This window comes from Podarcis vaucheri, assembly GCF_965113315.1.
Source record: "Podarcis vaucheri genome assembly, chromosome: 6".
Taxonomy (NCBI): Eukaryota; Metazoa; Chordata; class Lepidosauria; order Squamata; family Lacertidae; genus Podarcis; species Podarcis vaucheri.
In genome coordinates, this window is record NC_138764.1 from 103,848,027 (window position 1) to 103,875,205 (window position 27,179).

General features: G+C 48.1%; 1 protein-coding gene and 1 long non-coding RNA gene across 2 annotated transcripts; both read right to left on the bottom strand.

Annotated features, from left to right (window-relative positions):
• Positions 1-956: 956 nt before the first annotated feature.
• On the bottom strand, positions 957-26,728 carry LOC309534442. Its single transcript, XR_014220729.1, has 2 exons — positions 26,234-26,728; positions 957-1,471 (listed from the first exon to the last, which is right to left on the bottom strand). It is a non-coding gene; the product is annotated as an uncharacterized lncRNA (long non-coding RNA).
• Positions 3,927-17,948, bottom strand: TRIB3 (tribbles pseudokinase 3). The gene is made up of 4 exons (XM_082226385.1): positions 17,811-17,948; positions 9,685-9,975; positions 7,297-7,589; positions 3,927-5,463 (listed from the first exon to the last, which is right to left on the bottom strand). Exons 2-4 carry the CDS (start codon positions 9,973-9,975, stop codon positions 4,968-4,970), a joined length of 1,080 nt encoding a protein of 359 aa, XP_082082511.1. The 5' UTR covers positions 17,811-17,948; the 3' UTR covers positions 3,927-4,967.
• Positions 26,729-27,179: the final 451 nt, after the last annotated feature.

Below are 27,179 nucleotides of genomic sequence, written 5' to 3' on the forward strand. Positions count from 1 at the left end.
GTGTCTACATGTGCTGGCTATTTCTTTGAATTCCTCTTTGGTGGTTTCCCCCCTTTTCCATTTTTTTTGTACACATCCTTTTTTAATCTTAATTCAGTTAAAAGTTCTTTAGATAGCCACCCTGGCTTCTTTAGGCACCTTCCATGTTTCCGTCTCATTGGTATTGCCTGAAGTTGTGCTTTTACTATCTCCCTCTTAACAAATTCCCAGCCATCATGAACTCCCTTTATATTACTCCAATAATAATGCACTGCAAAAACAAAATATGGTGCCTAGACATTCCATTGTGGCAACTGCAACCTAGGTTTAAGGTGCCATTTGGCAATTAGAGTACAGTGGTACCTCGGGTTAAGTACTTAATTCGTTCCGGAGATCTGTTCCTAACCTGAAACTGTTCTTAACCTGAAGCACCACTTTAGCTAATGGGGCCTCCTGCTGCTGCCACCGCCGCGCGATTTCTGTTCACATCCTGAGGCAAAGTTCTTAACCCGAGGTAATATTTCTAGGTTAGCGGAGTCTGTAACCTGAAGTGTCTGTAACCTGAGGTACCACTGTATACATTTGGGTTTCTAAGACTTGCCCAGGCCACAATCAGCTCCACTTCACATCCTCCTTGTTTCTGTTCGAGTCAAATGTATCCTTAAACTCTGATCATGTTTTGCTTGTCTTTATAGAAAGGGGGAGGGCGTATATAGAAATTAGGCTACATTCATTCCTTGTCCTACTTTGGCCTCCGGCCTGGCGAACCATTGGAATGCATCCCTCTGGAAAAGGTCATGTTCAATTCCTGGCAGGTGCAGGGAAAGGTCTGGGGACGGAGAATCGCTCAAGAAACCAGCAGGTGCCAAGATGGGCCAATTGCCTGGCCTGGGAGAGCGGCACCAGAGTCCAGCAACATCCATCCTTGCAGGGGAATCAAACTGCAACAGAGGTCCGCTGCAATGATACTCTCGACAGCAAATCAATACATCTTTTAATTTCCAAAAGACAGAAAAATAGGCAAATTCACTCTGTTAAAAAAACAACACAGAAGGCCTCTCCCAAGGGTAGTGTCATTATTTGGTCAGGTATGAAAGCTACATTTGCACCAAGGGAGGATGACGGGCGGCTGGGGGGGGGGAGGCAGAGGCAGAGGCAGGAAGGACTAAACCAGAACCGGAGCATCTTTGGCTGCATATGAACCAGAGAGAATTATTTCCAAAGGAGACAAATCACTGACCCTTTTCCCTGAAAGCACCAGCAGAGTTCCAGCTCCCCCAGTTTCACCCTTATATCCAAGGTTTGCTGATCAGAAGCTGGGCTTTTTTCGCCCGAGGCATCTGCCCATGCCGGTTCCAACACGCCCTCCCTGAATAAACAAAAAGTCACCCCGAGGGCAGAACCGTGCGCCCGTTTTTGCAGCAGCTCAACCGTCAAAGCTCCCTCCCAAAAGATGCTGAGAGGTTGCTGTTGCGATCAGGTTTCCCAAAACCTCTCCATTCTGAAGGAAATCAGCCCTGAGAGCTCACTGGAAGGACAGATCGTGAAGCTGAGGCTCCAAGACTTTGGCCACCTCATGAGAAGAGAAGACTCCCTGGAAAAGACCCTGATGTTGGGAAAGATGGAGGGCACAAGGAGAAGGGGACGACAGAGGACAGTGTTCTCAAAGCTACCAGCATGAGTTTGACCAAACTGTGGGAGGCAGTGGAAGACAGGAGGGCCTGGCGTGCTCTGGTCCAGGGGGTCACAAAGAGTAGGACACGGCTAAATGACTAAACAACAAATTCGCTTGGCCACTTTAAGGTGCGGGTTTAAGATGGGTCACTGGCCCAGTTTGCATGCAGAAGGTCCCAGATTTGCTCCCCGTGGGGTTATGAGAGACTGCTGCCTGAAACCTTTCAGAGCTGCTGCCAGCCAGTGTACACAGTATAGAGGTGGATGGGCCAATGGTCTCACTCAATGTAAGACGGCTTCCTGTGTTCCTATCCAGCAAGCTCTTCTGATGTGCTGAGAGCCTTGTGAGAGGTGCCGAGCCCAATCCAGGAGGGACAATTCCCAGAGGAGAAGGAATGTCTCTTAAAACCAGTTCTGCAACCATGTCTTAAGGGACACCTGAACTTTCAGGTCCCAGGGAGACAGAGAGATTAAAAGCTAGCTTTCCGTCATGGGGGGTGGGAATGCGGCACCCTGTTTTCCCACCGCAAACTTGGGAGGGCAGAGCTGGCATGGGGCAGAGGAGAGAGACCCTGAAGTATGTGTCAGGATCCTGCTCAACAGCCCTTCTGACTCCAGGCGAAACAGCCCACCACATTTGTGCCCGCCTCGGTGAGCGTGCCAGGGCCCTCTGGCATGTGGGGCTAACTCCAGCCCTTTCTCACCCCACACCTTCCCAGTGTTTGGGTTCCAGTTCCCATCAGCCACAGCCAGTGCCGACGGGAGCCCAAAATGTTGAGAGGGTGCCAGGTTTTTGGAGAAGGCTGTGCTAAGGCTGTTTGGAACAGCACAAGAGAAGGGTGGAGACAGTCTCCTGCCCATGTGCAGAGATCCCTGCCACCCTCCCTAGCTCCAAGGCTGCGGGGTTTCTGTTTGGAAGCTGCACTTGCTAAGGCAGCAGAATCTCTTTAGGTCTGACCACCCCCCACCCCACCAAATCCTGCTCCGGAACAGGGTAGGCTGGCGGCAGTTGCTTTTCAATGGGGACATGTGGATCGGCAAGGGGTGAAGTTTGCCCACTATCGATCCCCACCACCACCTTTCCCAGCCTCCAAACCATACTCTTGTCCCACACTGGCATGGCAACTCCTCAATAATCCTGAGAACTGCAGCTCTGCAAAGAGAATCTGCTGTTTCCAGGGTTCTTTGGGCAAAGCTGTGACTGTTAAAAGAAAGCCGTCAACGAATGGGGTCGGTGTGTCTTGAGAATTTGTAGAACCTGAGATATACAGTCATACCTCGGGTTACAGATGCTTCAGGTTGTGTTTTTTCGGGTTATCTACCGCCAAAACCCGGAAATACCGGAACGGGTTACTTCTGGGTTTCGGCAGTCGCACATGCACTAAATCATGCTTTGCGCATGTGCAGAAGCGCCGAGTCGCAACCCACGCATGCGTAGATGTGCCTCTGTGGGTTGCGAATGTGCATCCCACACGGATCACGTTCGCGACCCGAGCGCCCACCGTATGCCTATACATTTTGCCTGTTTTTGTCAGAAACACTTCCTCTTGCAGCGTTGCCTCACCAACCAACCCCCAAGGAAAAAAATTGAGAAAAATCTATGCAGGCCCCCAAGCATGGGTGCCCTGCAGAAGGCCAAAGACAATAGGGGTGTGCTGGGGTCCCAGCCCCCACAAATGTTGGCAAGAGAAACCTGTAGACCCCTGCAAAGGGACCGCACTTTGAGCGTTGGCAACCCTCCTCCCCCTCCCCGTGGTTCAAACAACCAGCAGTGGACCGTTTCGTGGAATATTGGGGTGGGAATGAAGTTCTGATTTTTCAAAAATATAGGTTAGAGATGTGGTGCAATATTCAGGGCACCCCAGAAGGGGTAGTAAAGGTACCCCTGCCCGTACGGGCCAGTCTTGCCAGACTCTAGGGTTGTGCGCTCATCTCACTCTAGAGGCCGGGAGCCAGCGCTGTCCGCAGACACTTCCGGGTCACGTGGCCAGCGTGACAAGCTGCATCTGGCGAGCCAGCGCAGCACACGGAACGCCGTTTACCTTCCCGCTAGTAAGCGGTCCCTATTTATCTACTTGCACCCGGGGGTGCTTTCGAACTGCTAGGTTGGCAGGCGCTGGGACCGAACGACGGGAGCGCACCCCGTCGTTGGGGATTCGAACCGCCGACCATGCGATCGGCAAGTCCTAGGCGCTGAGGTTTTACCCACAGCGCCACCCGCGTCCCACCAGAAGGGGTAGCACCCCACAAAGAAAGCGAGACGGAGGCATGTATTTGATTTTAAAAGGCTTTTAAGATCCAACCCACCTAGCGTGGCCAAGTTTCTCCTTCAGCCCTGGGGAGGCAAGTAGGAAAGGCACCATGGGGAAGGTCTCAGGCTGGGGGCTGAGACACCCTCAGCACCCCCGAAACCCAGGCACCCTGGAAACTGTCAAGTACTGAGATAAATTCAAGTAGAGAAAAAGTTAAGGCCCACGAGGCCCACTGGAAACCTCATTTTAAGGGCAGAAATTGGAGGCACTGTGGTGAAAACTGGGCGGGGTGTGTGTGTAGTTGTTTAAGGCCACAGGTTTTCTAGGAGTTGTCAAGGGGGGGGGGAGAGGAGACCGCACACAGCTGCTGACCCCAGCCCCTTCCCTCCAAGGCTGGCACTCTGCCCTCCTCCCTCACAAGACATCTGGGGCCCCCAGGCAAAGCAGACTTTCATTCGGCACTGCAGAACGGGGAACGACTTCTCCCGAATATGGCAGCCGGACTGCAGCAAGAGAGAGTCTTTACAGCCGCTTTCTGTTTCAAACAAAAAAACCAGTCCAGTGCTTTGACCGAGACAGCCGGTCAGTCACAAATTCCCAGTCCTTGATCTTGCAATCCATCCATCCTTTTGCAACCTGAACCTCTTTTGCCAACAAGTCGTTCTGCGAGAACAGCGGCTCGGAGCTCCAGGGCTTAGTTTCGGAGTCCTGCAGGGCTGCTGAGAAGCACCCCTTTCTCAACGCAGGAGAGTTTTGCTGGTGGGGATCAAGAGTTCCGGAATGGTCCTTTGGCACATGTGAACAAGGAGCGCACCACGAAGCGTATGCCATGACGCGAGGGAGGCGCTGACGCTCCGCCATTGTCCCTGACCTGGATGTCAAAGCACCCGTTTGCTGGCAAATGTGACTGCTGCCTTAGCTTGAAAACACTTCTTTCTGGGGCACGATCCTAGCGAGGGAACTGAAGGGTGAGAGGGGGTCTCCCTCCCATGTTCATGGCTAGTCAGGTCAAGACAAGAGTCACCCTGTTGCTTTTTTGTCCATCTCATTCTCCTTGGCGGCTCAGCTGTACAGGCCTCCCTCCTCTTCCTCCTTGGCCTTGACCTCCCTCAAGCCCCCCACGTCTGGGACCACCTGCTCCAGCCCCTGATCTCTGGAGGGGCCGCTCCAAGAGCCCTCGGGGGTGCTGCCAGAAGCCAGCCATGGGTGCAAGAGGATTCCGCTGGCTGTCAGCCTCTCAGATGGGTCCTTTCGCAGGAGGCAGCGGATGAGGCAGCGGGCTTTGGGCGAGAGGTCCTCGGGGATGGCAAAGCGCCCGCGGCGGATCTTGCCGAAAAGAGACAGGGGCTTGGTGTCTTGGAAGGGGTAGCACCCCACGAGGAGGGTATAGAGCACCACGCCCAGGCTCCAGATGTCAGCAGCCTTGCCAGAGTAAGACGCCTTGGAGCTGAGGATCTCGGGACCCACGTAGGCCGGGCAGCCGTGCTTGTCCTCCAAGGAGTCGTCGGGACCTTTCAGCAAACACGAGTCCTCCAGATTCTCCAGCAGCAGTTTGGATCTGGGCAGAAATCCAAGGGGAGAGTTAGCCAGGAGCCAGAGATCACTCAAAGGCAGAATACAATGGAATACAGTGGTACCTCGGGATGCGAACAGGATCCGTTCCAGAGCCCCGTTCGCATCCTGAAGCAAACGTAAGACGTGACTGCGCTGCTTCTGCACAGATGTCATTTTGAGCATCTGCGCATGCGCAAGGGGCAAAACACAGAAGTAACACACTCCGTTACTTCCGGGTCACCGCGGAGCGCAACCTGAAAATATTCATCCCAAAGCTACTTCAACCTGAGGTATGACTGTACAATGGAAAAGCACCCCTAATTTTGCAACTGGGAAAGCTGAATTCTGCAATAGGGATGGATCAGTCAAGCTTGGGAGCAGATTCACAGTTTGGTTGTATAACTGATGGATCCCCCCTTTTCTTGGTTTTACAGAATTTGGGTTCTCCTCCCCGCCCCCTGAATTATTTGAATGATTCTGTTGGGGAAGAAGCACAAGACATTTTAGGAGGAATATAGGCAGGTATGGCACAAACATTTTAAAAAACAACTCTGGACACTTAATTTGGATCAGACAGTCTGCGATAAGCCATGAACCTGAGTACTGAACAGTACGATTGCATCTTACTTATGCACGAGTTCAGTTCCAAGGGCCCTACATGTACACGGTAATTTCTTGTACCCAAATCCTTGGAACCACCCTGCAGCTAATGGGTTGGAGAAAGAAAAGGAAGGAAGGAAAGAAGGAAGGAAGGGCATTCTGAGCACTCTCAGAGCCTACAGAGGGCTTAAAAGCTCTTTACACACCGGGTAACCCTAAGCAGACCTGTTGCAAAAAGAGCTTTTAAGCTCTCCACCTAGCTTGGAGTTAACTTGCTGTCCTGGACTGGGTGGATGCAGAGAAATGGTGGAAGGAACTGCCTGGAAAACCCTCACGGGAGGAAGGCTCAGAGCCCGGGAGGGGTGATGGGGCGACAATGAGTGGTCAGAGGGAGAAGACAGGGAAAAGGGAAATGTCGAAAGCTGAAGAGGCAACAGGGCTTAGTGAGCGGGGAGAGTCTGTGGCAGAGAGCAGTCCAGAATCGGAGGCAGAAGTGGAAGCAGGAGGGTGGGATGAGGGAGACAAGAGGCAGAGAGGAGTCTGGCTGGTGAAGAGGCACAGGTTTCTCCCCTTTCTGCTGCAACAAGCTCTCTTCCTGCCTGGTGTGCCAGAACCAGGAGAGGCAGCAAGTGAGAGGAGCAAAGGAGCGGAAGGATATACAGGCACAGTCTCTGATTGCTTGGAAAACACCCTGGAGAGGAGGAGATATAATCTTTGGGGAGGTGGGGACCTTTAGCCTTGGCAACCGGTACATGGGGGCAAGACCTGAGTTGCTGCGCTTATTAGGCCTGACACTCCTGTGTAGATCCTGTTTTGCTAATAAAGTGTTAACTCCAGAAATATCCTGATTCTGTGCATTAGCAATTGGAGGGTGGGCCACAAGTGAATATTCTGAACAACACAATCCTAGCCATGTCTATTCAGAAGTAAGTTCCATCGTGTTCAAGGGGCACAGCTCCCAGGTAGACGTGAATTATGGCTTTACTTTCAACTAGACATGGATGGGATTGACGTGCAATTGGTTTTACCTTGTAATCGCCGCCTTTATTAAACAAGAAACAGCTTTCTCGGTGTGATTTCATACTGGCTGGCTCACGGCAGTTTCCACCAGCCAGCCTATGGTTGAAATTGCCCAAGTTAAATGCGCCTCTGATGCGCTCGTGCCGCGCATAATGTCCAGTGGAGCTGATCAAGTGAGCAGGAAAGTGTCAACAGATGCCCCTTCTCACCCCCTCACCTTTCTCGGTCAGCAAACACAAATTTCCGCAGTTTGAGGTCTCGGAGGACCACGCCGTGCTGGTGGCAGTGGGCGACCGCTTCGGCCATCTGACGGAAGAGGACAGCAGCTTTGGGCTCGGGAAGGCGCTTGCACCGCCGCACATAGTTATGCATGTCGTCCCTCCCGGGCTGGAAGAAGACATAAATGTTCTGGTCCCCAACAATCACATCCGCCACACGGGCGATGTTGGGATGCGCTGGAAGGGCGCCGTAAGGGGCCAGCGCCTCTGGGTAGCTCTTGGCTGGATAGACCTAAAAACAAGGAGCAAATTGTTACAAGGAAGCAAATGAGCAGAACAAGTGCAAATGCAGCGCGCAGTTAACCTGTGGAACTCGCTGCCACAGTAGGCAGTGGTGCCTTTAAAAGACAAACCCATGGGCACTCTGAACAGTGCAATCCTATCCATGTCTGCTTGGAAGTAAAGCTATCGTTCACTTCTACCTAGGAGTAGGGCCCCTTGAACACAATGGAACTTACTTCGGAGTAGACATGGACAGCCTTGTTAAGTGTGTTTTTCTGTTTTTCTCTCCACCAAAAAAATGCTAATGCATAAAATCCGTTCCCCTCTTTCAGATGTCATTATTTAGACACTCCTTTCCATTGTTAATTTTCGCTTTTTAACTTATCAGTATTTCTTGGCTTTTTGAGGTTTTTAAATGGATACTTTCTGTTGCTTCTACTCTTATATATTGCATACTGCCTACATGAAAGGGTGAATTATGGCTTTACTTTCAATTAGACATGGATGGCATTGCCCTGCGATTGGTATTACGCCTTTATTAAATAAGAAACAGCTATTTTATTGTCCAACAACAGAAAACCTTGCATTTTTTTTATCTGTATATCTTGCTGATCCGTAACTGGAGAAAAAAAATAACAATTCTCCATTTAATAGAAACACTTTAGAGAAAAGGGTGTGTGTCCTTTCTTTATTTGACTCCCCTTTCATTCTGCACCAATAGAGTTGTGGCCATTTTTGTCCATGGTTCACTAATTCCCCAAAAAAATGCCCAGAGAAAACGTGTCACAGAAAATAAAATCGATGTTGAAAAATTAAAGTCTTTGGTGAGCTTAAGGCAGAGGAGCTTCTAGGGGAGGTGGGCTTCACTCCTTCCAAACAGAACACCCCCTCCAAAAGCACATAATCCTCAACTCTTTTCATACTAAAAAAGTAAACTTGGTGGGTTGGGAGTTGGAGGAAAGGGAGTATTTCAGAAACAACGGCCAACTCAAAGCAAGCATGACATTCCATGTTCAGCCAGCAGGTGTCAGCATTGCTCAGCCGCTAGCAGCTCTGCTAAAAATGGCATCGTTGGGAAAAATAATATTGTGGCACTTCACAAAAGACACACAAATTTACCATGGCATAAGGCAGCTTTGCCAAGCCAGTGCCCTATTAGCTGCAGTCAGTGTGTATCCAAAATATATAGAGGGCACTTGCCGGGCAAAGGTTGGCATAATCATTCATAGACTCTAGTCCACAAATGACTATTATGCACCATTATAAAGTTGTTTGCCTTTAAAGCGCTACAGGACTCTTCCTTTTTCAACAAAAGGTTAACAAAAATCCCCCTGCCCAACACACACAGCCTAGTTCAAAGAGGCAATTTTGAAAATGGCAGGATGTGTCCAGGTAGAACTATGGGGATGTAGATGCTCCTTCAGGTATACTGGACCGAGGCCGTTTAGGGCTTTAAAGGTCAGCACCAACACTTTGAACTTTGCTTGGAAATGTATAGATACAACAGGTCCCTATTTACACTTTCTGGAAACAATCACAGACCTTTTCCCCCCAATAGTTCTCCCTGTAGGATAGATAAGTGTTTTTCCATGAGTGCCCATTGCATATCGTTTTTAATCTTGTTTTAAATGCACCTGCTGATTTTATTGCATGTTGCCTTGAGGCGATTGCGTGAAGTGAATAATAATAATAATAATAATAATAATAATAATAATAATAATAAGCGTCTCCACCCCCATCGTTCTGCCCGGACACTGAGGTCCAGCTGTGAGGGCCTTCTGGTGGTTCCCTCCCTGCGAGAAGCCAAGTTACAGGGAACCAGGCAGAGGGCCTTCTCGGTAGTGGCACCCTCCCTATGGAACGCCCTCCCACCAGATGTCAAGGAGAACAACAACTGCCAGACTTTTAGAAGACATCTGAAGGCAGCCCTGTTTAGGGAAGCTTTTAATGTTTGATCTATTACGGTATTTTAATATTTTGTTGGAAGCTGCCCAGAGTGACTGGGGAAGCCCAGCCAGATGGGCGGGGTATAAACAATAAATTTATTATTAATTATTATTAACAGGTCAGGAAATGAAGACTATTTTCTCCAGCAGGTTTCCTACCTTGCAGGTGTATTCTGCCTCCGTGTGTCTGTCCACAGCCCTGTAGCAGTGGCCGCCTTCGGTGGCCTCCAGAAGGATATATGGGCCAATCTGGGATATTCTCGACTCCTGGTCTGTGGCAGGAAGGGGGCTGGAGGCAAGGGGTTGGAGGCAAGGGCTCGGGCTCGGCAGCAGGCTGAGACGCGGGCGCTTGGATTCTGGGATGCTGGTCTCAGGTGCATCATCAAAGTCCAGCCGCTGCTTCTTCTGCGATGCAACAACCAGAGGGCACTCCTGCGCAAGCAGACTCATCTGGAGGGGGAAAGTTAGGAGCGCAAGGGGTTAAATCAAAAGGGTCAAGGGGGCAGAGCTAGGTGACCAAGGGAGCTAAGACCCCCTTAATGTATAACACCCATTTTGCACTTGATCATTTATTGTGGCAGCACCAGAACTTTGGAACTCCCTCCCTGTAATCTTTTCGGCACATTTTTGTTCAGGCAAGCCCACCCAGATATTTAGAAAGCTGGTGCGAGTTTTTAATCTGTTTTTAGTCTATTGCTACTTTAATTTTTGGAAAATCTTAAATTGATGTTAATTTTTCCTATCCATAAAATTTTATTATTTTATCTTTTTTGTAACTCACTTTCCCCCTCTGTTAACTTATTTACGGACACTTATTCTTAGATATACAAAGATACATACCCATTACAAAGTATCTTTTTATAATATACTAAGGAAAGCAGCTACAGTACTTAAGTCTAAAAAAGTACGAAGAAGAAATGTCGAGAAAATGAGAGACCTAAAAAAAGAGAAAAGGGAAAGAAAGGGAAAACTACAATACAGTGTTTTTTTGTAAACCACTTTGAGGGTCTTTTTCAGGTTTCTTTTTCAATCAGGCAGTATATAAATTTCATGAAATAAACAGATATCCATCCCTAGCCCTGTTACTAGTCCTCAGTGTCTGGTATTAAGAAACAGCCCATCTTTAGAAACTGAGATTGTGGACATGAGAACTGGCAGATGTCTGCCTTTGGAGTCAACCTGTGATTCTTAACAGCACCCCTTCTCATTTAACATTGACTGAACGACCCAGGGCTTTCCCCCTTGGGGGTATTCATACCCACCCCTTTGTGGCTGAGGGCCCTCGTACTTACGGGACCGCCTCTCCTGGTCTGCCCCTCAGAGGACCTTAAGGTCCATGAATAACCATAGTTTAGAGGTCCCTAAGGAAGTCAGACTATCCTCCACCAGGGACAGGGCCTTTTCAGTGGTGGCTCCGACCTGGTGGAATGCTCTGTCCCATGAGACTAGGGCCCTACAGGATTTAACCTCCTTCCGTCAGGCCTGTAAGACAGAGCTATTCCACCTGGCCTTTAATTTGAATTCAGCCCGATCTTTTACTTCCCTTCTCTTCCCTCCCCCTCCCCTTTTTATGAAGATCACCCGCTCTGAGACCCCACAGCTAATTCTCCCCTGGTCTCCTCGCTGGCCCAAGTAGGACCAATTAAGCCAGCTAGCCCTGGGGATTATCTCATGCGTATTAGATGGATTTCCCCCAAATCGATTTTTGAATTTTGTTGTTATGCATGTTTTTTATAGTGTATTTTATGCTGCTTTTACAATTAAGTGTTTTAAATTTGTTGTTAGTCGTCCTGAGCCCGATTTTCTGAACCGGGAAGGGCAGGGTAGAAATAAAAATTTATTTATTTATTATAAACATTTGTGAATCTAACGGGAGAAGAAACTGAAAATAAATAAATAGTTTCTTCTGTAGCACAGTGAATCGTCATTTCCGTTGTTACCCCCAATGGCGGCCTCATTTCCTGCCACCGCGTTTCCTGAGTCTCAGATGGAATGAGAATACAGTGGTGCCCCGCAAGACGAATGCCTCGCAAGACGGAAAACTCGAAAGAGTTTTCCGTTTTGGAGGTGCTTCGCAAAACGAATCTCCTATGGGCTTGCTTCGCAAGACGAAAATGTCTTGCGAGTTCCTGCGGGTTTTTCCCCCTTCTCCCCCCTTTTTCTAAGTCGCTAAGCCGCTTATCAGCTGATCCGATAAGCCGATAAGCCGCTAATCCTCTAAGCCGCTAATGGGCTTGCTTCGCAAGACAAAAAAACCGCTAGACGAAGAGAATCACAGAACGGATTCTTTTCGTCTTGCGAGGCACCACTGTACCCCTAAACTTTTTTGGGGGGGTAAAGCACTGGAACTAACCAAAGGGCATTGAAGAAGACAGCAGTATACATTAAAGCAGGGGTCAGCAAACTTTTTCAGCAGGGGGCCGGTCCACTGTTCCTTAGACCTTGTGGGGGGCCTACATACAGCAACAGTGTTTTGTGTTGTGTAGGCTCCTATTTGTTATCTGCAAATGGCTTTAGATACCTATTAGGTCCATAAATGACCATATAACATATATTCAACACAAACAAAACAGTGGCAATTTGTTGTTGACAAAGGACAGCTGGACATATAAAGGGCCCCATTACCTTCAGTAGCTGAGGGCCGCATCAAACCTTAATCTGGCCCTGGGGCACGCCCACCCACCCACCCAGCCCTCCCTGTGTGACTGACTGTCACAATAACCAGTGACAATGAGTTCTGCAATGTGTGGGGAGAAAGCCACGGTGCCCAGGCATGCAAAGGTAAGAACAGCCCTGCCTGGCGCAGTCCACCCACAATACGTAGAGGGAAATTTGCCAGCCTGCCAAGGTAGCCATGCCAACCTAGTTTGCTCCCAGGAGTCATCAGAGGGCAGAGTTTATGAGCTGTCATTGCTGCCTCTCGTGCCAGAAGCTGATGGCTTGGGAGAACAATGGGGCGAGCAATGTTTTGCATGTACAATGAGGCATGAGGGTGTTTGCCTCAGGGATGGGTGGGTATTGACACATCACACACAGCAAGGTGGTCAGTGTGTTGGCAGCTAGACTGGGGACTGGGAGCGGCCGCCAAGACCATATAACACCGGTCCTGAAAGACCTTCATTGGCTCCCAGTACGTTTCTGAGCACAATTCAAAGTGTTGGGGCTGACCTTCAAAGCCCTAAATGGCCTCAGCCCAGTATACCTGAAGGAGCGTCTCCACCTCCATCATTCTACCCAGACATTGAGGTCCAGTGACAAGGGCCTTCTGGCGGTTCCCTCCCTGTGAGAAGTGAGGTTACAGGGAACCAGGCAGAGGGCCTTCTGGGTGGTGGCACCCACCCTGTGGAACGCCCTCCCACCAGATGTCAAAGAGAAGAACAACTACCAGACTTTTAGAAGACATCTGAAGGCAGCCCTGTTTAGGGAAGCTTTTAATTGTTTAATAGACTATTGTATTTTAATATTCTGTTGGAAGCCGCCCAGAGTGGCTGGGGAAGCCCGCCCAGATAGGCAGGAGATAAGTGATTATTAATTATTAATTATTATTACTCCTTAAACCAGGGTTACAGTCACAAGGATTTTCAAAAGACATCATTTGCATAACCTGTGCAAGAATTTGCAAAAGGACATCATTTGCACAAACATAATTGATTGCAGGCACAACCTTGATGGCAGAAAGTGAGGAGGAATTAAAGAACCTTTTAATGAGGGGGAAAAGAGGAGAGCGCAAAATATGGTCTGAAGCTCAACATCAAAAAAGCTAAGATCATGGCCACTTGGCCCATCACCTTCTGGCAAACAGAAGAGGAAGAAATGGAGGCAGTGAGAGATTTTACATTCTTGGGCTCCATGATCACTGCAGATGGTGACAGCAGCCATGAAATTAAAAGACGCCTGCTTCTTGGGAGAAAAGCAATGACAAACCTAGGCAGCATCTTAAAAAGCAGAGACATCACCTTGCCGACAAAGGTCCGTATAGTTAAAGCTATGGTTTTCCCAGTAGTGATGTATGGAAGTGAGAGCTGGACCATAAAGAAGGCTGATCGTCGAAGAATGGATGCTTTTGAATTCTGGTGCTGGAGGAGACTCTTGAGAGTCCCATGGACTGCAAGAAGATCAAACCTATCCATTCTGAAGGAAATCAGCCCTGAGTGCTCACTGGAAGTACAGATCCTGAAGCTGAGGTTCCAAGACTTCGACCACCTCATGAGAAGAGAAGACTCCCTGGGAAAGACCCTGATGTTGGGAAAGATGGAGGGCACAAGGAGAAGGGGACAACAGAGGACAAGATGGTGGGACAATGTTCTTGAAGCTAGCAACATGAGTCTGACCAAACTGCGGGAGGCAGTGGAAGACAGGAGTGCCTGGCGTGCTCTGGTCCAGGGGGTCACGAAGAGTTGGACACAACTAAACAACAACATGCAAGGATTTGCAAAAGGACATCATCTGCATCAACATAACTGAATGCAGGAGGCCTTTTCGTCACTACAAGCTGCCTGCAGGCACTGCCTTCTCAACAGGGAGCGGAGGTTTCCAGAGCTCTATGCAAGCGGAAGAGCGTGCCAGCCTCAAGGCTCCTAATGCCTTCAGAGAGACTGCAGGGAGGAGCTTTCAGCTATCTCTCTTTCACTTGCTCTCACCAGCAAGGAAAATAAGTGGATGATGCAAACAGAGCGCAAGTCCCCCAGCCTCCACCCCCCCCCCCCGCCCAGGAAGAAGGTTGCCTTGAGGTCAGACCTTTCCTCTTGGCAACATGATCTCTGGATTTCCTGAGAAAAGGCTGTGAGTTCTCCAGGACAAAGCAAGGAAAGAAATACTCTGTCTATGCTCAAAGCTCTGATCCCTTAGTTTCTTTCTTTTTAAAAAAATGATATTTATTTGGGGTTTATAAGTTACAGAAAAAGAAAAAGAACAATAGAAAATTAAGCTAAACAAAACAATACCTTACAATACAGCAAAAAACAAAAAACAAAAAATACAATAAAACAACAAAAAGAAAAAGAACAAAAACATTTAAAAACACACCCAACCTTTCCATATCTTTACCTTTCATATACTTGTTTAGTGTTGTTAGCCGCCCTGAGCCCGGCTTCGGCTGGGGAGGGCGGGATATAAATAAAATTTATTATTATTATTATTTCATCGACCTCCTCACGCCTCCCCTCTTTGTATTCTAGTTCAATTACCTATTCCAGCAAGTCCTTTCCATCTTTCTCAATTTCCGTTCTAAAATTTAACTTAAGACAGTCTAACCTTAAATTTTCCACTTTGGTCCATTAACAATCTATTTTTACTTAATTCTTTATGACATTTCTGCTAAAGCCATATAACTTTGTTCCAGCATCCTTCTAACATTCATTAATTTTGCAGTATTTCTGTAAATATACTTTAAATTTTTTTCCAATCTTCTTCCACCAACTCTTCTCCCTCGTCTCGGATTCTGCCAGTCATTTCCGCTAATTCCATGTAGTCCATCAGCTTCATCTGCCATTCTTCCCGGGTGGGTAGATCTTGTGTCTTCCAATGCTTTGTGATGAGTATTCTTGCTGCTGTTGTGGCATACATAAAAAAAGTTCTATCCTTCTTTGGCACCGATTGGCCAACAATAACTGTTCCCAGTCAGCCATCATAATGTCATGTCCAACATCTTGTGCCCATTTTATCATAGCAGATTTCACCGTTTCATCCTGAGTATTCCATTTCAACAGCAAGTTATACATTCTTGACAGATTCTTAGCTTTGGTGTAATCCGTTAGTTTCTGTTTCACATGTATTACTAACTCAGCGCAGTTCCAGAAGTGTGCTTTAGTATATACACAGACACCTTTAAAAGTACAGTTATAAAGGTTTGCTTATATTTGCTCACTTGCAAAAAATAAATTAAAAATGCCACCCCTCTTTAAAAATTATCGTGGCAATTAAACAGCATAAAGATGAACAGTAAGATTACAAACACAATATATAACAGAAGAAATAAAATTTCCATTCCAAATCAGTAGCTGAAATCACTAAGTCAGTCAGTAGTGCATGAGACTCTAATCATGGGTTCAAGATTTCTGCAATGCCGGGGGTTGGACTAGATGACCTGTAGGGTCCCTTCCAAGGCTGCAATTCTATGAAATCCAGACATCCACCTAGAAGAATTGCCCCACTGGGAAAGCCTGGAACCAGGAAATCAGCCACCATCAGCCTTTCCTAAGTGCTCAGAGTGCGTTGCATGCATTATATCAGTAACTTTTACAACAGTCTTGTAGGGTAGACCAATGTCACCACCTCCATGCTACAAGTGGGGGCCCAGGCTGTTAAGAAAATGTTTTGCTGAAGGCCTCCTAGTTTACGGCTCCTGAGATTTGGCTCAGTGACTTCCCAATCCACACTCAATCTCCAGGGGGCAAACGTCACCTTATGGGAAAATATCACTGTTTAAAACCAGCCCTCATTTCCCCCTCCCTAGGAAAACAGGAGTTTCTGCAAAGGGCAATTTTGAGTGGCAAAGCAGCAGAAGAGGGGTATTTAACCCCTTCCTGGTCAGCTGCTGCTTTCAACCTAAGCTCCCAAGTGTGGCTTTGCAGTGGTAAATACACCTGCAATCCTGGTGCAGCTGGGGGAAATTTGGAGCAAGAGAACAGCCAGCAGGAAGCTCTAAGCCTGATGTCCTCAAGATGTTTTGCACTACAAATCCCATCAGCGCAAGCCAGCACAGCCATACACATCTTCACATACAATGTGCCCTTTGGCTTTTGCAGCTGCTACACTGATTATCGCTACACCATCTTTTACTTCTGTCCTTTGTTGCTGGCGTTCATGCTGTTCCTGGATTACTGATCCAGACCGACATGCCGTTGTATCCTATGGGCTCCATCATAGTATCTGTCATGGCAACAATATTTTGGGGAGGGAGTAGGGTGGGCATTGCAGTTCCTCGGCTGTTTTCCCCACTCACAACTATGTTCGTTACAAAGGCACCCTACCCCGCTCCAATTTCATTAAAAAAAAAAGAAACTCTGTACATGCACAGATAAAAAGTATTGGTCTGACCCAAATCAGATACTGCGGACGCCACATGGAAGCCTTTGGAAAAAGTGGTCTGGGTCAGGCCTCTGAGCACTGGGCACCCTCCTTTGAAAGAGGCTGCCACTCACTTGGTCACCTGTGACTAGTTTAGAATCGCCCCAGGCGACCAGAGAGGGGAAAGCTAATGCCATTTAGTTGTGCAACAGCTGGTTATGACTAAGGCAGGTATGTTAGTAAGAAAGGTTTTATTGGCTAATCATTTTTGTGGACCTAATTTGCACGGCTTTGTTTAAGGCTCTTACTCGCCTGTTGCATCAAACATTTTCTGAATTGCCTCGCCTCACCCGAGGCAACCGCAATTGTTTGCTGTGGAGGAAGTCTGAAGATTCATTGAGAGTCACTCCATGATGTGATACTGACTGACGGATATGTCTATATTTAATCAGCCGCAGGAAAGCTGCTGCTTCTCAGCCGTAGGATCCAAGAGGCTGTTCTCCAGGAAAAGACTTAGCTGAGCCCAGGGGCCACGTGTCAGGCCCCCAAATTCACTTTCTGCAGTTGCGACCCATAAGGAACAGAAAGCAACAGGCTCAGCCCGGCTGGAATCCTATGCCTGTTAATTAAATGGCTGCAATTTGGACTCATTTTTCAAACAGAGAACAAATATGCAAAGATGTCTTATTCCCAGCCAGTCACACAATCAGAACCGTAGAGCTGGAAGGGCTCTCCAAGGGCCATCTAGTCCAACCCTCTGCGGCGCTAAAGAACCCCTGACTCGCTCAGCACCACCCACACTGGCTCCCGGGTTTCAGGTAGAGTAGACCTATCTGGAGGTGCTTGGCACTGAACCTGGGTCCTTCTGAAAGCAAAGCAGCTCCTCTGCCCCTGGATTATGCCCGGGTGCCCCATCTGCTGGGTCCGCAGTCCTTTTGCCTGGAATTCTTCCTTCCTATACCCAAACGCCTGGTTGCCCCTGGTGGGACACACTTTGGCCCCTTGGCGCTGAAGGAAAGCCGCCTTGGATGCTAAGGCTGCCTCTGAGCATGGCCAGAGTGGAGCCCCTTTTTTAGCCTGTTGCAGCAAAGACTGTAGTGGCTGGCCAGAGAGACGCCCACCTTGTGGCTCCTTCCGAGCCCCTTCCAGGGGCTGAAATCAGGTCCGGGGGCTAAGCGATTCTCGCCCTCCCACCCCCCGAGATCCAGGAGGGGTCAACAGCCGGTGCCCACCTGAGCCCCCACCCCACGTCCTTCTTAGCCCCCTTCTGTATGTACCTTTGGCGTCGGCGGCGGCCTCGACGGCGTTCCCTATATGCGGGTCTTTTTTTTGGAGAGGGGTCCTTCTCTTGCTTTCTCGCCCCCCAACTCCGGCGTGCTTTTCCTCCCTTCCTTGCCCGACGAATCCTGCAGGGTAGGCGGAATCCAAGGGCCGGGGGGGCACCCAATCCAGAGGACCCCCACCTCGGGGATCCTGCGTCCCTCCCCGCCTAAAGACGACAGCAGCAGCGACGCTCCATGGTGCAAGCGGCAAGGGCGAATGCGCCGTCCCCGAGCGGCGAGCGCCTTTGTCTGCGCGGCCGCTGCGGCTCCTGGCCGCGCCGTCGGGGATGATGTAACTCCCGCAGCCGCGGCTCCGCCTCGGTCCGGCTGATGCGGCAGGCGGCGCGGATTGCACCAGGCAGCCGGGCAAGGCGGGCTCCGCCCCGGCTCGGGTGACACGCGCCGCCCCGAGCCTGCCATCGCGCGCAGCAGCCCCGCCGGGCGGGTGCCCCCTCGGGGTCGCCTTGCAGCCGGGTTGCGCCACGCGAGGCGCCCCCAAAGGCGTGGGACTAGTCTGGAAAGAGAGGGGCGACAGCTGCAACCCCGGGTCCGGATGCTAGCATTTGATTGGCGTTGGCGTGAGACTGAGTTGAGAAATAAGACTTAAGAGCGCATATTGATATAGGAATGTATTAGGTAATATGTAAAGAAATATACAATAATAAGAGTACATTCCTTTCTTTAAAAAAGGAAGACATAACGGGAAAGACAGGAAGTCTAGTGGTATGTGTATGATTTTTTTGGGGGGGAATTGTTTTTGTTTTTTCTCTTTGTTCTTTCTTTTTTGTTTCATTTTCTTTCTAGGTATATAAAATTTGTATATAATTTTTGGTATACATGTTGGAAATGATAGTAAGTCCTGTAATGTTATATGACAACGTTTACCGATGTAATAAAAGAATGTTAACAAATAAATAAAATGCAAATTCAAAAAAAGAAAAAAAGAAAGAAATAGAAACACCGTTTACCTTCCCGCCGGAGTGGTACCTATTTATCTACTTGCACTTGGACATGCTTTCGAACTGCTAGGTTGGCAGGAGCTGGGACCGGGCAATGGGAGCTCACCCCATTGCAGGGATTCGAACCGCCAACCTTCTGATTGGCAAGTCCTAGGCTCTGTGGTTTAACCCACAGCCACCCGCGTCTCTTTTAATAGGTAAAGGAAGGTAAACGGCATTTCCATGCACTGCTCTGGTTCGCCAGAAGCAGCTTGGTCATGCTTGCCACATGACCCAGAAGCTGTACGCCGGCTCCCTTGGCCAGTAAAGCGAGATGAGCGCCGCAACCCCAGAGTCGGTCACGACTGGACCTAATGGTCAGGGGTCCCTTTACCTTTAAAGGATTAAATAAGGATTTAATGAAAGTTTGATATATGTAATTATATGCGGTTAAAATTAAAAAATGTATCTGTGGAAACCAGAAGGGTGAGGAGGGAAGTCCTGGGGTTCAGGGAACCACACAATTGTAATAATAATAATAATAATAATAATAATAATAATAATAATAATAATTTATTTATACCCTGCCCAAATGGCTGGTGGTGGCTTCTAGCAAAATATTAAAATACAACAATTCATCAAATATTAAAAGCTTTCCTAAACAGGGCTGCCTTCAGATGTCTTCTAAAAATCTGGTAGTTGTTCTCCTCTTTGACATCTGGTGGGAGGGCGTTCCACAGGGCAGGTGCCACCACCGAGAAGGCCCTCTGCCTGGCTCCCTGTAACTTCGCTTCTTGCAGGGAGGGAACCGCCGGAAGGCCCTCAATTCAATATTGAAGTTTGAATGATGTCAATGATGAAAAACTGAAAATAAAATAGTAATGATAAAGATTTGTAATTGGCAATAAACATTAAAAGAATCCCATAGAAAGCAAAAACTAAAAAAAAAGACAATGGCACTCGTCATTTCAGTCCTCCCATCCTGTCCCCTTCTCTCCCGGGGTCACCAATCGCATGTGCCACTTTCTCATTTCCTCATTTCTGCCCTGGCAAACTGGCCAGGATCCACGGTCTCTCCTCACCTTGGAGACAAGGACAACAACACGCTTCCCACTGAGTCAGCAGCAGCAGAGGTGCTCTGGGTCTTGCACAGGGTTTCGTAATGTCATGACGAGTTGTAGGGCCGTTGCTGCAGGTAACCTGACCCCGCCTGCGTTAAGAAATCACATCCGCTGCCAGGAGAAAGAAAAATATATTCCAGTTTCGCCTCTGGGACTCCCAGATTGGGACTCGCAGCAGGAGGGCCAAATGAGCAGTGGGGCTTGGAACACCTGTTAGGGCGATTAGAGCATTGACCTGACCAAATAAAAGGGGAATTTTTGGGAGGGTCTTGGGTGCTGGATCGATTAAAGTTACAACCTTTTATCTCCTCTTCTTCTTCTTCTTCTTCTTCTTCCCTTTTGGCGTTCCCTCTTAGCCGAGTAAGATTGTCTTCCATAAACACGGTTTTAACAATGAGTCCATAAGTGACTGTTGAGGCCAATTCTGGATCCACATGTCCTTCCACAGTGGGGACATAGGTTTCCAGGCAGGAGTTGATCACAGTGTGGATTTGCCAAGCATGCCTTCCTCTTAGCACGCTTCTCCCTTGTGTCCTGAGTTCGAGTGTCTTCAAAGTCCACAACACCTTTGGTCAAGGCTGTTCTCCAACTGGAGCGCTCGCAGGCAAGTGTTTCCCAATTGTTGGTGTTTATACTATATTTTTTTTAAAAATTGCCTTGAGACAGTCTTTAAACCTCTTTTGTTGACCGCCAGCATCACACGTTCCATTTTTTAAGTTCGGAACAGAGTAGTTGCTTTGGAAGATGATAATCAGGCATCCGAAAATGACCAGTCCAACAGAGTTTACGTTAAAGAATCATTTCTTCAACTCTGGTGATCTTTGCTTCTTCCAGTACACTGGTATTTTATCTAACCTGTACTTCGATCTCTTTCCTGATTCTGGTTGTGAAGGGCCTCAACTGCCCCACAAGGAAGGAGAAATGCCCCTGGCAATAAGGAAACGTCTCTCTTTTATTGGAGAAATGTTGGAGGGCATGGTAGGATGTCCCTATTTTCACTGGAGATATGTTGGAGGGTATGGAGTTATGTGACCCGCCTCCTCCAGCCAAGGAGATAGGATAACTATACAACTTTAGAAGACATCTGAAAGCAGCCCTGTTTGGTTTTAGTGTGTTTTTATATATGTGGAAGCTGCCCAGAGTATCTGGGGCAACCCAGTCAAATGGGCGGAGTATAAATAATAAAAGTATTACTACTACTACTACTACTGTTGCTATTATTGAGTAGATGTTCCTATTTTTGTTGGAGGGCATGCAGTGGGGCCTGAAACACCTGCTTGAGTGGTCTGGCCACTTACCTGACCAAATAAAAGTTGGGGGATTCATTATGAGGGTCTCGGGCCACGGATGGTTAAGACTGCAACCTTTTATCTGCTGTTGTCAGGGGTTCAGGAGCAGAGGCACAGGAAAGGGAGGAAACAGAGAGCGAGGGGGAGGAATCCGAAGTAGATATGAGCGATGACAGCGGCCCGAGATCTCCGAGTCTTTCCAGTGAATCGGAAGACTCACAGAAAGGAGCGCCAGTGGTCAGAGCAAGGGGGGGGACCCAGGGGGACACTCCAGGAAGAAGGGACCAGAGGGGACTCAGAGAGCAGCAGTTGGAGATCGGGGCCAGCTTCCCCAACAGAGCGCAGTAGGGAGGAAGGGCGCCAGGTATCGGAATCCGGCGGCTCGCCCCAGGAGGGAGGGCATGAGTCAGGACTGGCCACACCTCCGTCGGGGAGCGAGGAAACGGTCAAGAGGAAGGTGGAAGGTTGGGCGCGCGCGCCAAGTTCAAATACACAGGAAGGCGGGACAGTAAGCAGCCCGGATAGGGAGCCAGGTCCCAAAGCCCGCCGCAAGGAGGGAGAAGGGTCCGGGGGGTCAGCGTCAGAAGAGTCCAGGAAGGAAGAGACCCAGGGGGGCAGAGGGACCCAGAGAAGAAAGGAAAGACGGAAGAGGTGGAGTAAGGCTAGGGTATTAAGTTGGTGTACAGGAGGCGGAGACTCAGACGGAGCTTCGCTGGTCTAGCTTCTAAGACGTAGAGCTGCACGCTGCGGCTTGAAAATGGAAACTGTAACGCAATAAAGACTTTTATACAGTATTGCCGGCTAGCGTGGTCCTCTGTGAGCTGGGATCTGGAAGCAGCTCTGACAGCTGTACTTTGATCTCATTCCTGATTCTGGTTGTGAAGGGCTGACAAATGCCCCGGCACCTACAGGCAGCTATTCAAAAGGGAGAGAACGGTCGCTTGCATCTTGTTTGCTAGTGTACCCTGAGCTCAGGAAAGTCTTGGCTCAGGCAAACACCCGTCTCAATGAAAGGGGCCGGAGAATCGTGCCATGAAGATTGTGCCCAGAGTCAGAGCAAGAAAACTGGGAGCAAAACCAGGTTTATTTCAGGTTGGGCTAAGTGACATACCCTCCTTTCCCTCCTGCCCATTATGTCCACCCCGAGAATGATGGGACTTGTAGTCCAAAGCGTGACAAAGCCCAAAGTGAGGACCAAATGGAGGGCAGTGAGGTGGAGAAGGTTGCCGGCCAATCCTTGCCCTGCTCCAGCCTGATGTCTGGGACAAAGCTCTGCTGCTGTCTGCAAAATGTGCACACTCGGGCAGGGAGGAAATTCTCCTTCCCATTTAGCTGCCTGTTTCCGGAAACAGATGATTCTTCCATCTGAACAGGAAAAGGCAAAAGCATGGCATGGCCGCCAGGTCAATCATGGCCAGAGTTCAACTGGATGATTTCAGTCTGTGCGTTGAGGAGTGAATGCACCTCCACACCCACCCAAATTCCTTGCACACAGAAAACAAGCATGTCAGGGTCTTAGCCTCGCCTTCTCTCTGGCATGGTAGTTTTCTGCATGCAGGGATGGAAACCCCTTGTGGAATTTCGGAAGCCGGACCTTCAGGCCAGAGCTGCTAGATTCAGGAAGGACTCTTGCGCAACGTCTGCTGTTTGGCAGATTAATGAAGATAAACACGAGTAGCATTGTTAGTATTAGCTTTGTTTTGGAAAAACCCTTTATATTTGCGGATTTTCCCACACTTTAAAATTATATCCCTGCGGTGTGGGGATGACAGAAGTAGTTCCTGTGAGCTTCTGTGGTTGCAAAAAGACTTAAACTTCAAAGCGGGGCTGCCCTTGAAGCTGACCCAGAAACTCCAGCGGGTGCAGAATGCCATGGCGAGGCTCCTTACGGGGTCCTTGCCGTGGGATCACATTCACCCAGTGCTTTACCAACTGCACTGGCTCCCGGTGGAGTACAGGGTCAGGTTTAAGGTGCTGGTTTGGACCTTTAAAGCCCTATGCGGCCTAGGACCCTCGTACCTACGGGACCCCCTCTCCCGGTATGCTCCGTAAAAGACCTTAAGGTGCATAAATAGCAACATCCTAGAGGTCCCGGGCCCCAAGGAAGTCAGATTAGCCTCAGCCAGGGCCAGGGCCTTTTCAACACTGGCTCCAGCCTAGTTGGACGCTCTGTTTGATGAGATCAGGGCCCTGCGGGATCTGATTTCTTTCTGCAGGGCCTGCAAGACAGAACTGTTCCACCTGGCCTTTGGTTTGGACTCAGTCTGACCCTCATGTTTCCTTCCCTTTATGTGATCTATGGACTACTTTAAAAATGAGGCTGCATTTTAAATTGCATTTAAACCTGTATTTTAAATTGGGATTTTGTCCCGTCCCCCCACCGTTATGTTTTTACTGTAATTTTTACTGGTGTTAGCTGCCCTGAGCCCGGCTCTGGCCAGGGAGGGCGGGGTATAAATCAAAATTATTATTATTATTATTATTATTATTATTATTATTATTATTATTATCCACTTCTCAGAAGATCCAGCTGCCCTGTCTGTGTTTGAACATATAACTCATAACCATCAATTTTGTTTGGTTATCTCTTTGGATATTTATATATACGTTTATGTTGTTGTTGTTTAGTTGTTTAGTCGTGTCTGACTCTTCGTGACCCCCTGGACCAGAGCACGCCAGGCACTCCTGTCTTCCACTGCCTCCCGCAGTTAGGACTGACATATTCTTCTTGTTAATGTGAGCTGACAATCTTTCCTTTTCATTATTCTTGCACACACAAACATCAATTTTAAAAGATAAACACCAGTAGTTCAGCTCTGACATCTTGCCCTAAGGACCAAGGATGGACAACTATTACTCTCCAGGTGTTACTGGATTACTTTCCTGCATTGCAGGGGGTTGGACTAGATGATCCTTAGGGTCCCTTCCAACTCTACAATTCTAAGATTCTTTGGTTTTGCACCAGGTACCCGAATTATTGGGATGCGTTGATGGCAGGTGAGTTTTGCTCGCATCCTACTGGTGTGCTGTGGAGTTCTGAAGGAACCTCTTTAATTGCTATATAAACGAATGGCTATTCATATGCTTTGAAGCATCATTTCCCCACCACCACCATAGGGACTAGAAACCTGATTTAAGAAAACAACAGCTAGGAAAAAAACACAGGGGGTTGTCGTTTTCTGTGCCAGCTGTCGCCTGCTTGTTGTGCATTTTCTGTCCTCTGGTCTTGGCCTCAAACATCTCTGCTCAATATCGTGTTCATTAATCAATAGCAACCCACAGTTACAAATTAATCTGTACTAATGTCACAGGTGGCCAAATTGCAAACGTGCACTAGATTATGGAGAAAGCTAGAGAGTTCCAGAAAGACATCTACTTCTGCTTCATTGACTATGCAAAAGCCTTTGACTGTGTCGACCACAGCAAACTATGGCAAGTTCTTAAAGAAATGGGAGTGCCTGATCACCTCATCTGTCTCCTGAGAAATCTCTATGTGGGACAAGAAGCTACAGTTAGAACCGGATATGGAACAACTGATTGGTTCAAAATTGGGAAAGGAGTACGACAAGGCTGTATATTGTCTCCCTGCTTATTTAACTTATATGCAGAATTCATCATGCGAAAGGCTGGGCTGGATGAATCCCAAACCGGAATTAAGATTGCTGGAAGAAATATCAACAACCTCAGATATGCAGATGATACAACCTTTTGAATTCTGGTGCTGGAGGAGACTCTTGAGAGTCCCATGGACTGCAAGAAGATCAAACCTCTCAATTCTGAAGGAAATTAGCCCTGAGTGCTCACTGGAAGGACAGATCGTGAAGCTGAGGCTCCAATACTTTGGCCACCTCATGAGAAGAGAAGACTCCCTGGAAAAGACCCTGATGTTGGGAAAGATGGAGGGCACAAGGAGAAGGGGACGACGGAGGATGAGATGGTTGGACAGTGTTCTCGAAGCTACAAGCATGAGTTTGACCAAACTGCGGGAGGCAGTGGAAGACAGGAGTGCCTGGCGTGCTCTGGTCCAGGGGGTCACGAAGAGTTGGACACGACTCAACGACTAAACAACAACAACAAAGTAACAGGCGGTAATCTCTCTCTAATTAGCAAATGGCAGAGTTTCCTCCTTGCTGGGCTTGGGGCGTGCAGTTTCCTGATTGCTGTATTCCTCGTTGCTTATCAAAACCCAATCCTTGTATAATTGAAATGTCCTCTTTCCCAGAAGTGCTGATGGAAAAGAATCCTTTCCGTAATTATCACTCCAGCTGTTGCACCGTCACATGTCAAGAATTTATGCATCCTGAGAAGCTAAATGACCAAGAATAGTTGGACCCCACACCCTTAATCTTCACTTTGGCTTCTTATCTCCTCCGAACCTAGCAGTCAACATTCATCAGGTGCAACTCACTGTCTGCTGCAGGTCAGGGAACAAATATTAGGGGGTCTGTGTTGTGGAGATATACACAGAAGAGATGCATACTGGGAGTGATATCATGGATTTTAAAAGGTCAGTCCAGGTCGACAAGCCGGTCATTAGCAGAGCTCCACAGCTGGATCAGGTTGAAATCTTATCTTCTTCTCGGCACAAGATGTAGGTCACCACATTATGATGGAAGATTGGGAAAAGTTATGGAAAACTGTATGGTGTGAAGCTCAACATCAAAAAAATGAAGATCATGGCCACTGGTCCCATCACCTCCTGGCAAATAGAAGGGGAAGAAATGGAGGCAGTGAGAGATTTTACTTTCTTGGGCTCCAGGATCACTGCAGATGGTGACAGCAGCCACAAAATTAAAAGACGCCTGCTTCTTGGAAGAAAGGCGATGGCAAACCTAGACAGCATCTTAAAAAGCAGAGACATCACCCTGCCAACAAAGGTCCGTATAGTTAAAGCTATGGTTTTCCCAGTAGTCATGTATGGAAGTGAGAGCTGGACCATAAAGAAGGCTGATGGCCGAAGAATGGATGCTTTTGAATTCTGGTGCTGGAGGAGACTCTTGAGAGTCCCATGGACTGCAAGAAGACCAAACCTCTCCATTCTGAAGGAAATCAGCCCTGAGTGCTCACTGGAAGGACAGATCCTGAAGCTGAGGCTCCAAGACTTTGGCCACCTCATGAGAAGAGAAGACTCCCTGGAAAAGACCCTGATGTTGGGAAAGATGGAGGGCACAAGGAGAAGGGGACGACAGAGGACGAGATGGTTGGATAGTGTTCTCGAAGCTACAAACATGAGTCTGACCAAACTGCGGGAGGCAGTGGAAGACAGGAGTGCCTGGCATGCTCTGGTCCATGGGGTCACGAAGAGTCGGACACGACTAAACGACTAAACAACAACAAATGGAAAACTGATTTAAAATTTACAGATTGTTCCCTGTTGAAGGATAATTATATGAAGATGATGTATAGATGGTATTTGACACCAGTGCAGTTAGGGGAAATGCACAAAACTAGTTCAATATATGTTGGAAGTGTAAGGAAAAGGAGGGAACATTTTATCATATGTGGTGGGATTGTAATGTAATCAACAATTTGGGAAATGATATACAATGAATTGAAGAAAATGTTCCATCTAACATTTGTAAAAAAAACCTGAAGCATTTTTGTTAGGGATTGTAGGAAAAGACCTGCCCAAAAAGCTGAGAAATATCTTCATGTATGCGACAACGGCCGCAAGAGTTTTAATAGCACAAGGTTGGAAGAAGGAAGAAATCCCAACTAAAGAATCATGGCAAGAGAAATTGATGGATTATGCAGAACTGGCAAAATTGACACATAAGCTACAGGACAAGGACAACTGTGACTTCAAAGATGAATGGGAACCCTTTACAAAGTACTTGACAAAGTGAACTGGACTCCTTGGCAGGTTTTGAATAAACACTCACAAACTCTTTATTGACAATAATCAGTTAGACAATTTAAGGATTTATACAATTTTGTAACACGCAGAGAACAGTATTCACAGAGAAACCAAAGATT

Coding starts and splice junctions, on each gene's coding strand:
- TRIB3 (XM_082226385.1), bottom strand. CDS start 9,975: ATGAGTCTGCTTGCGCAGGAGTGCCCTCTGGTTGTTGCATCGCAGAAG. Junction 7,590..9,684: donor AGGCAGAATACACCTGCAAG/GTAGGAAACCTG, acceptor CCTTGTTTTTAG/GTCTATCCAGCCAAGAGCTA. Junction 5,464..7,296: donor GTGTTTGCTGACCGAGAAAG/GTGAGGGGGTGA, acceptor ATTTCTGCCCAG/ATCCAAACTGCTGCTGGAGA.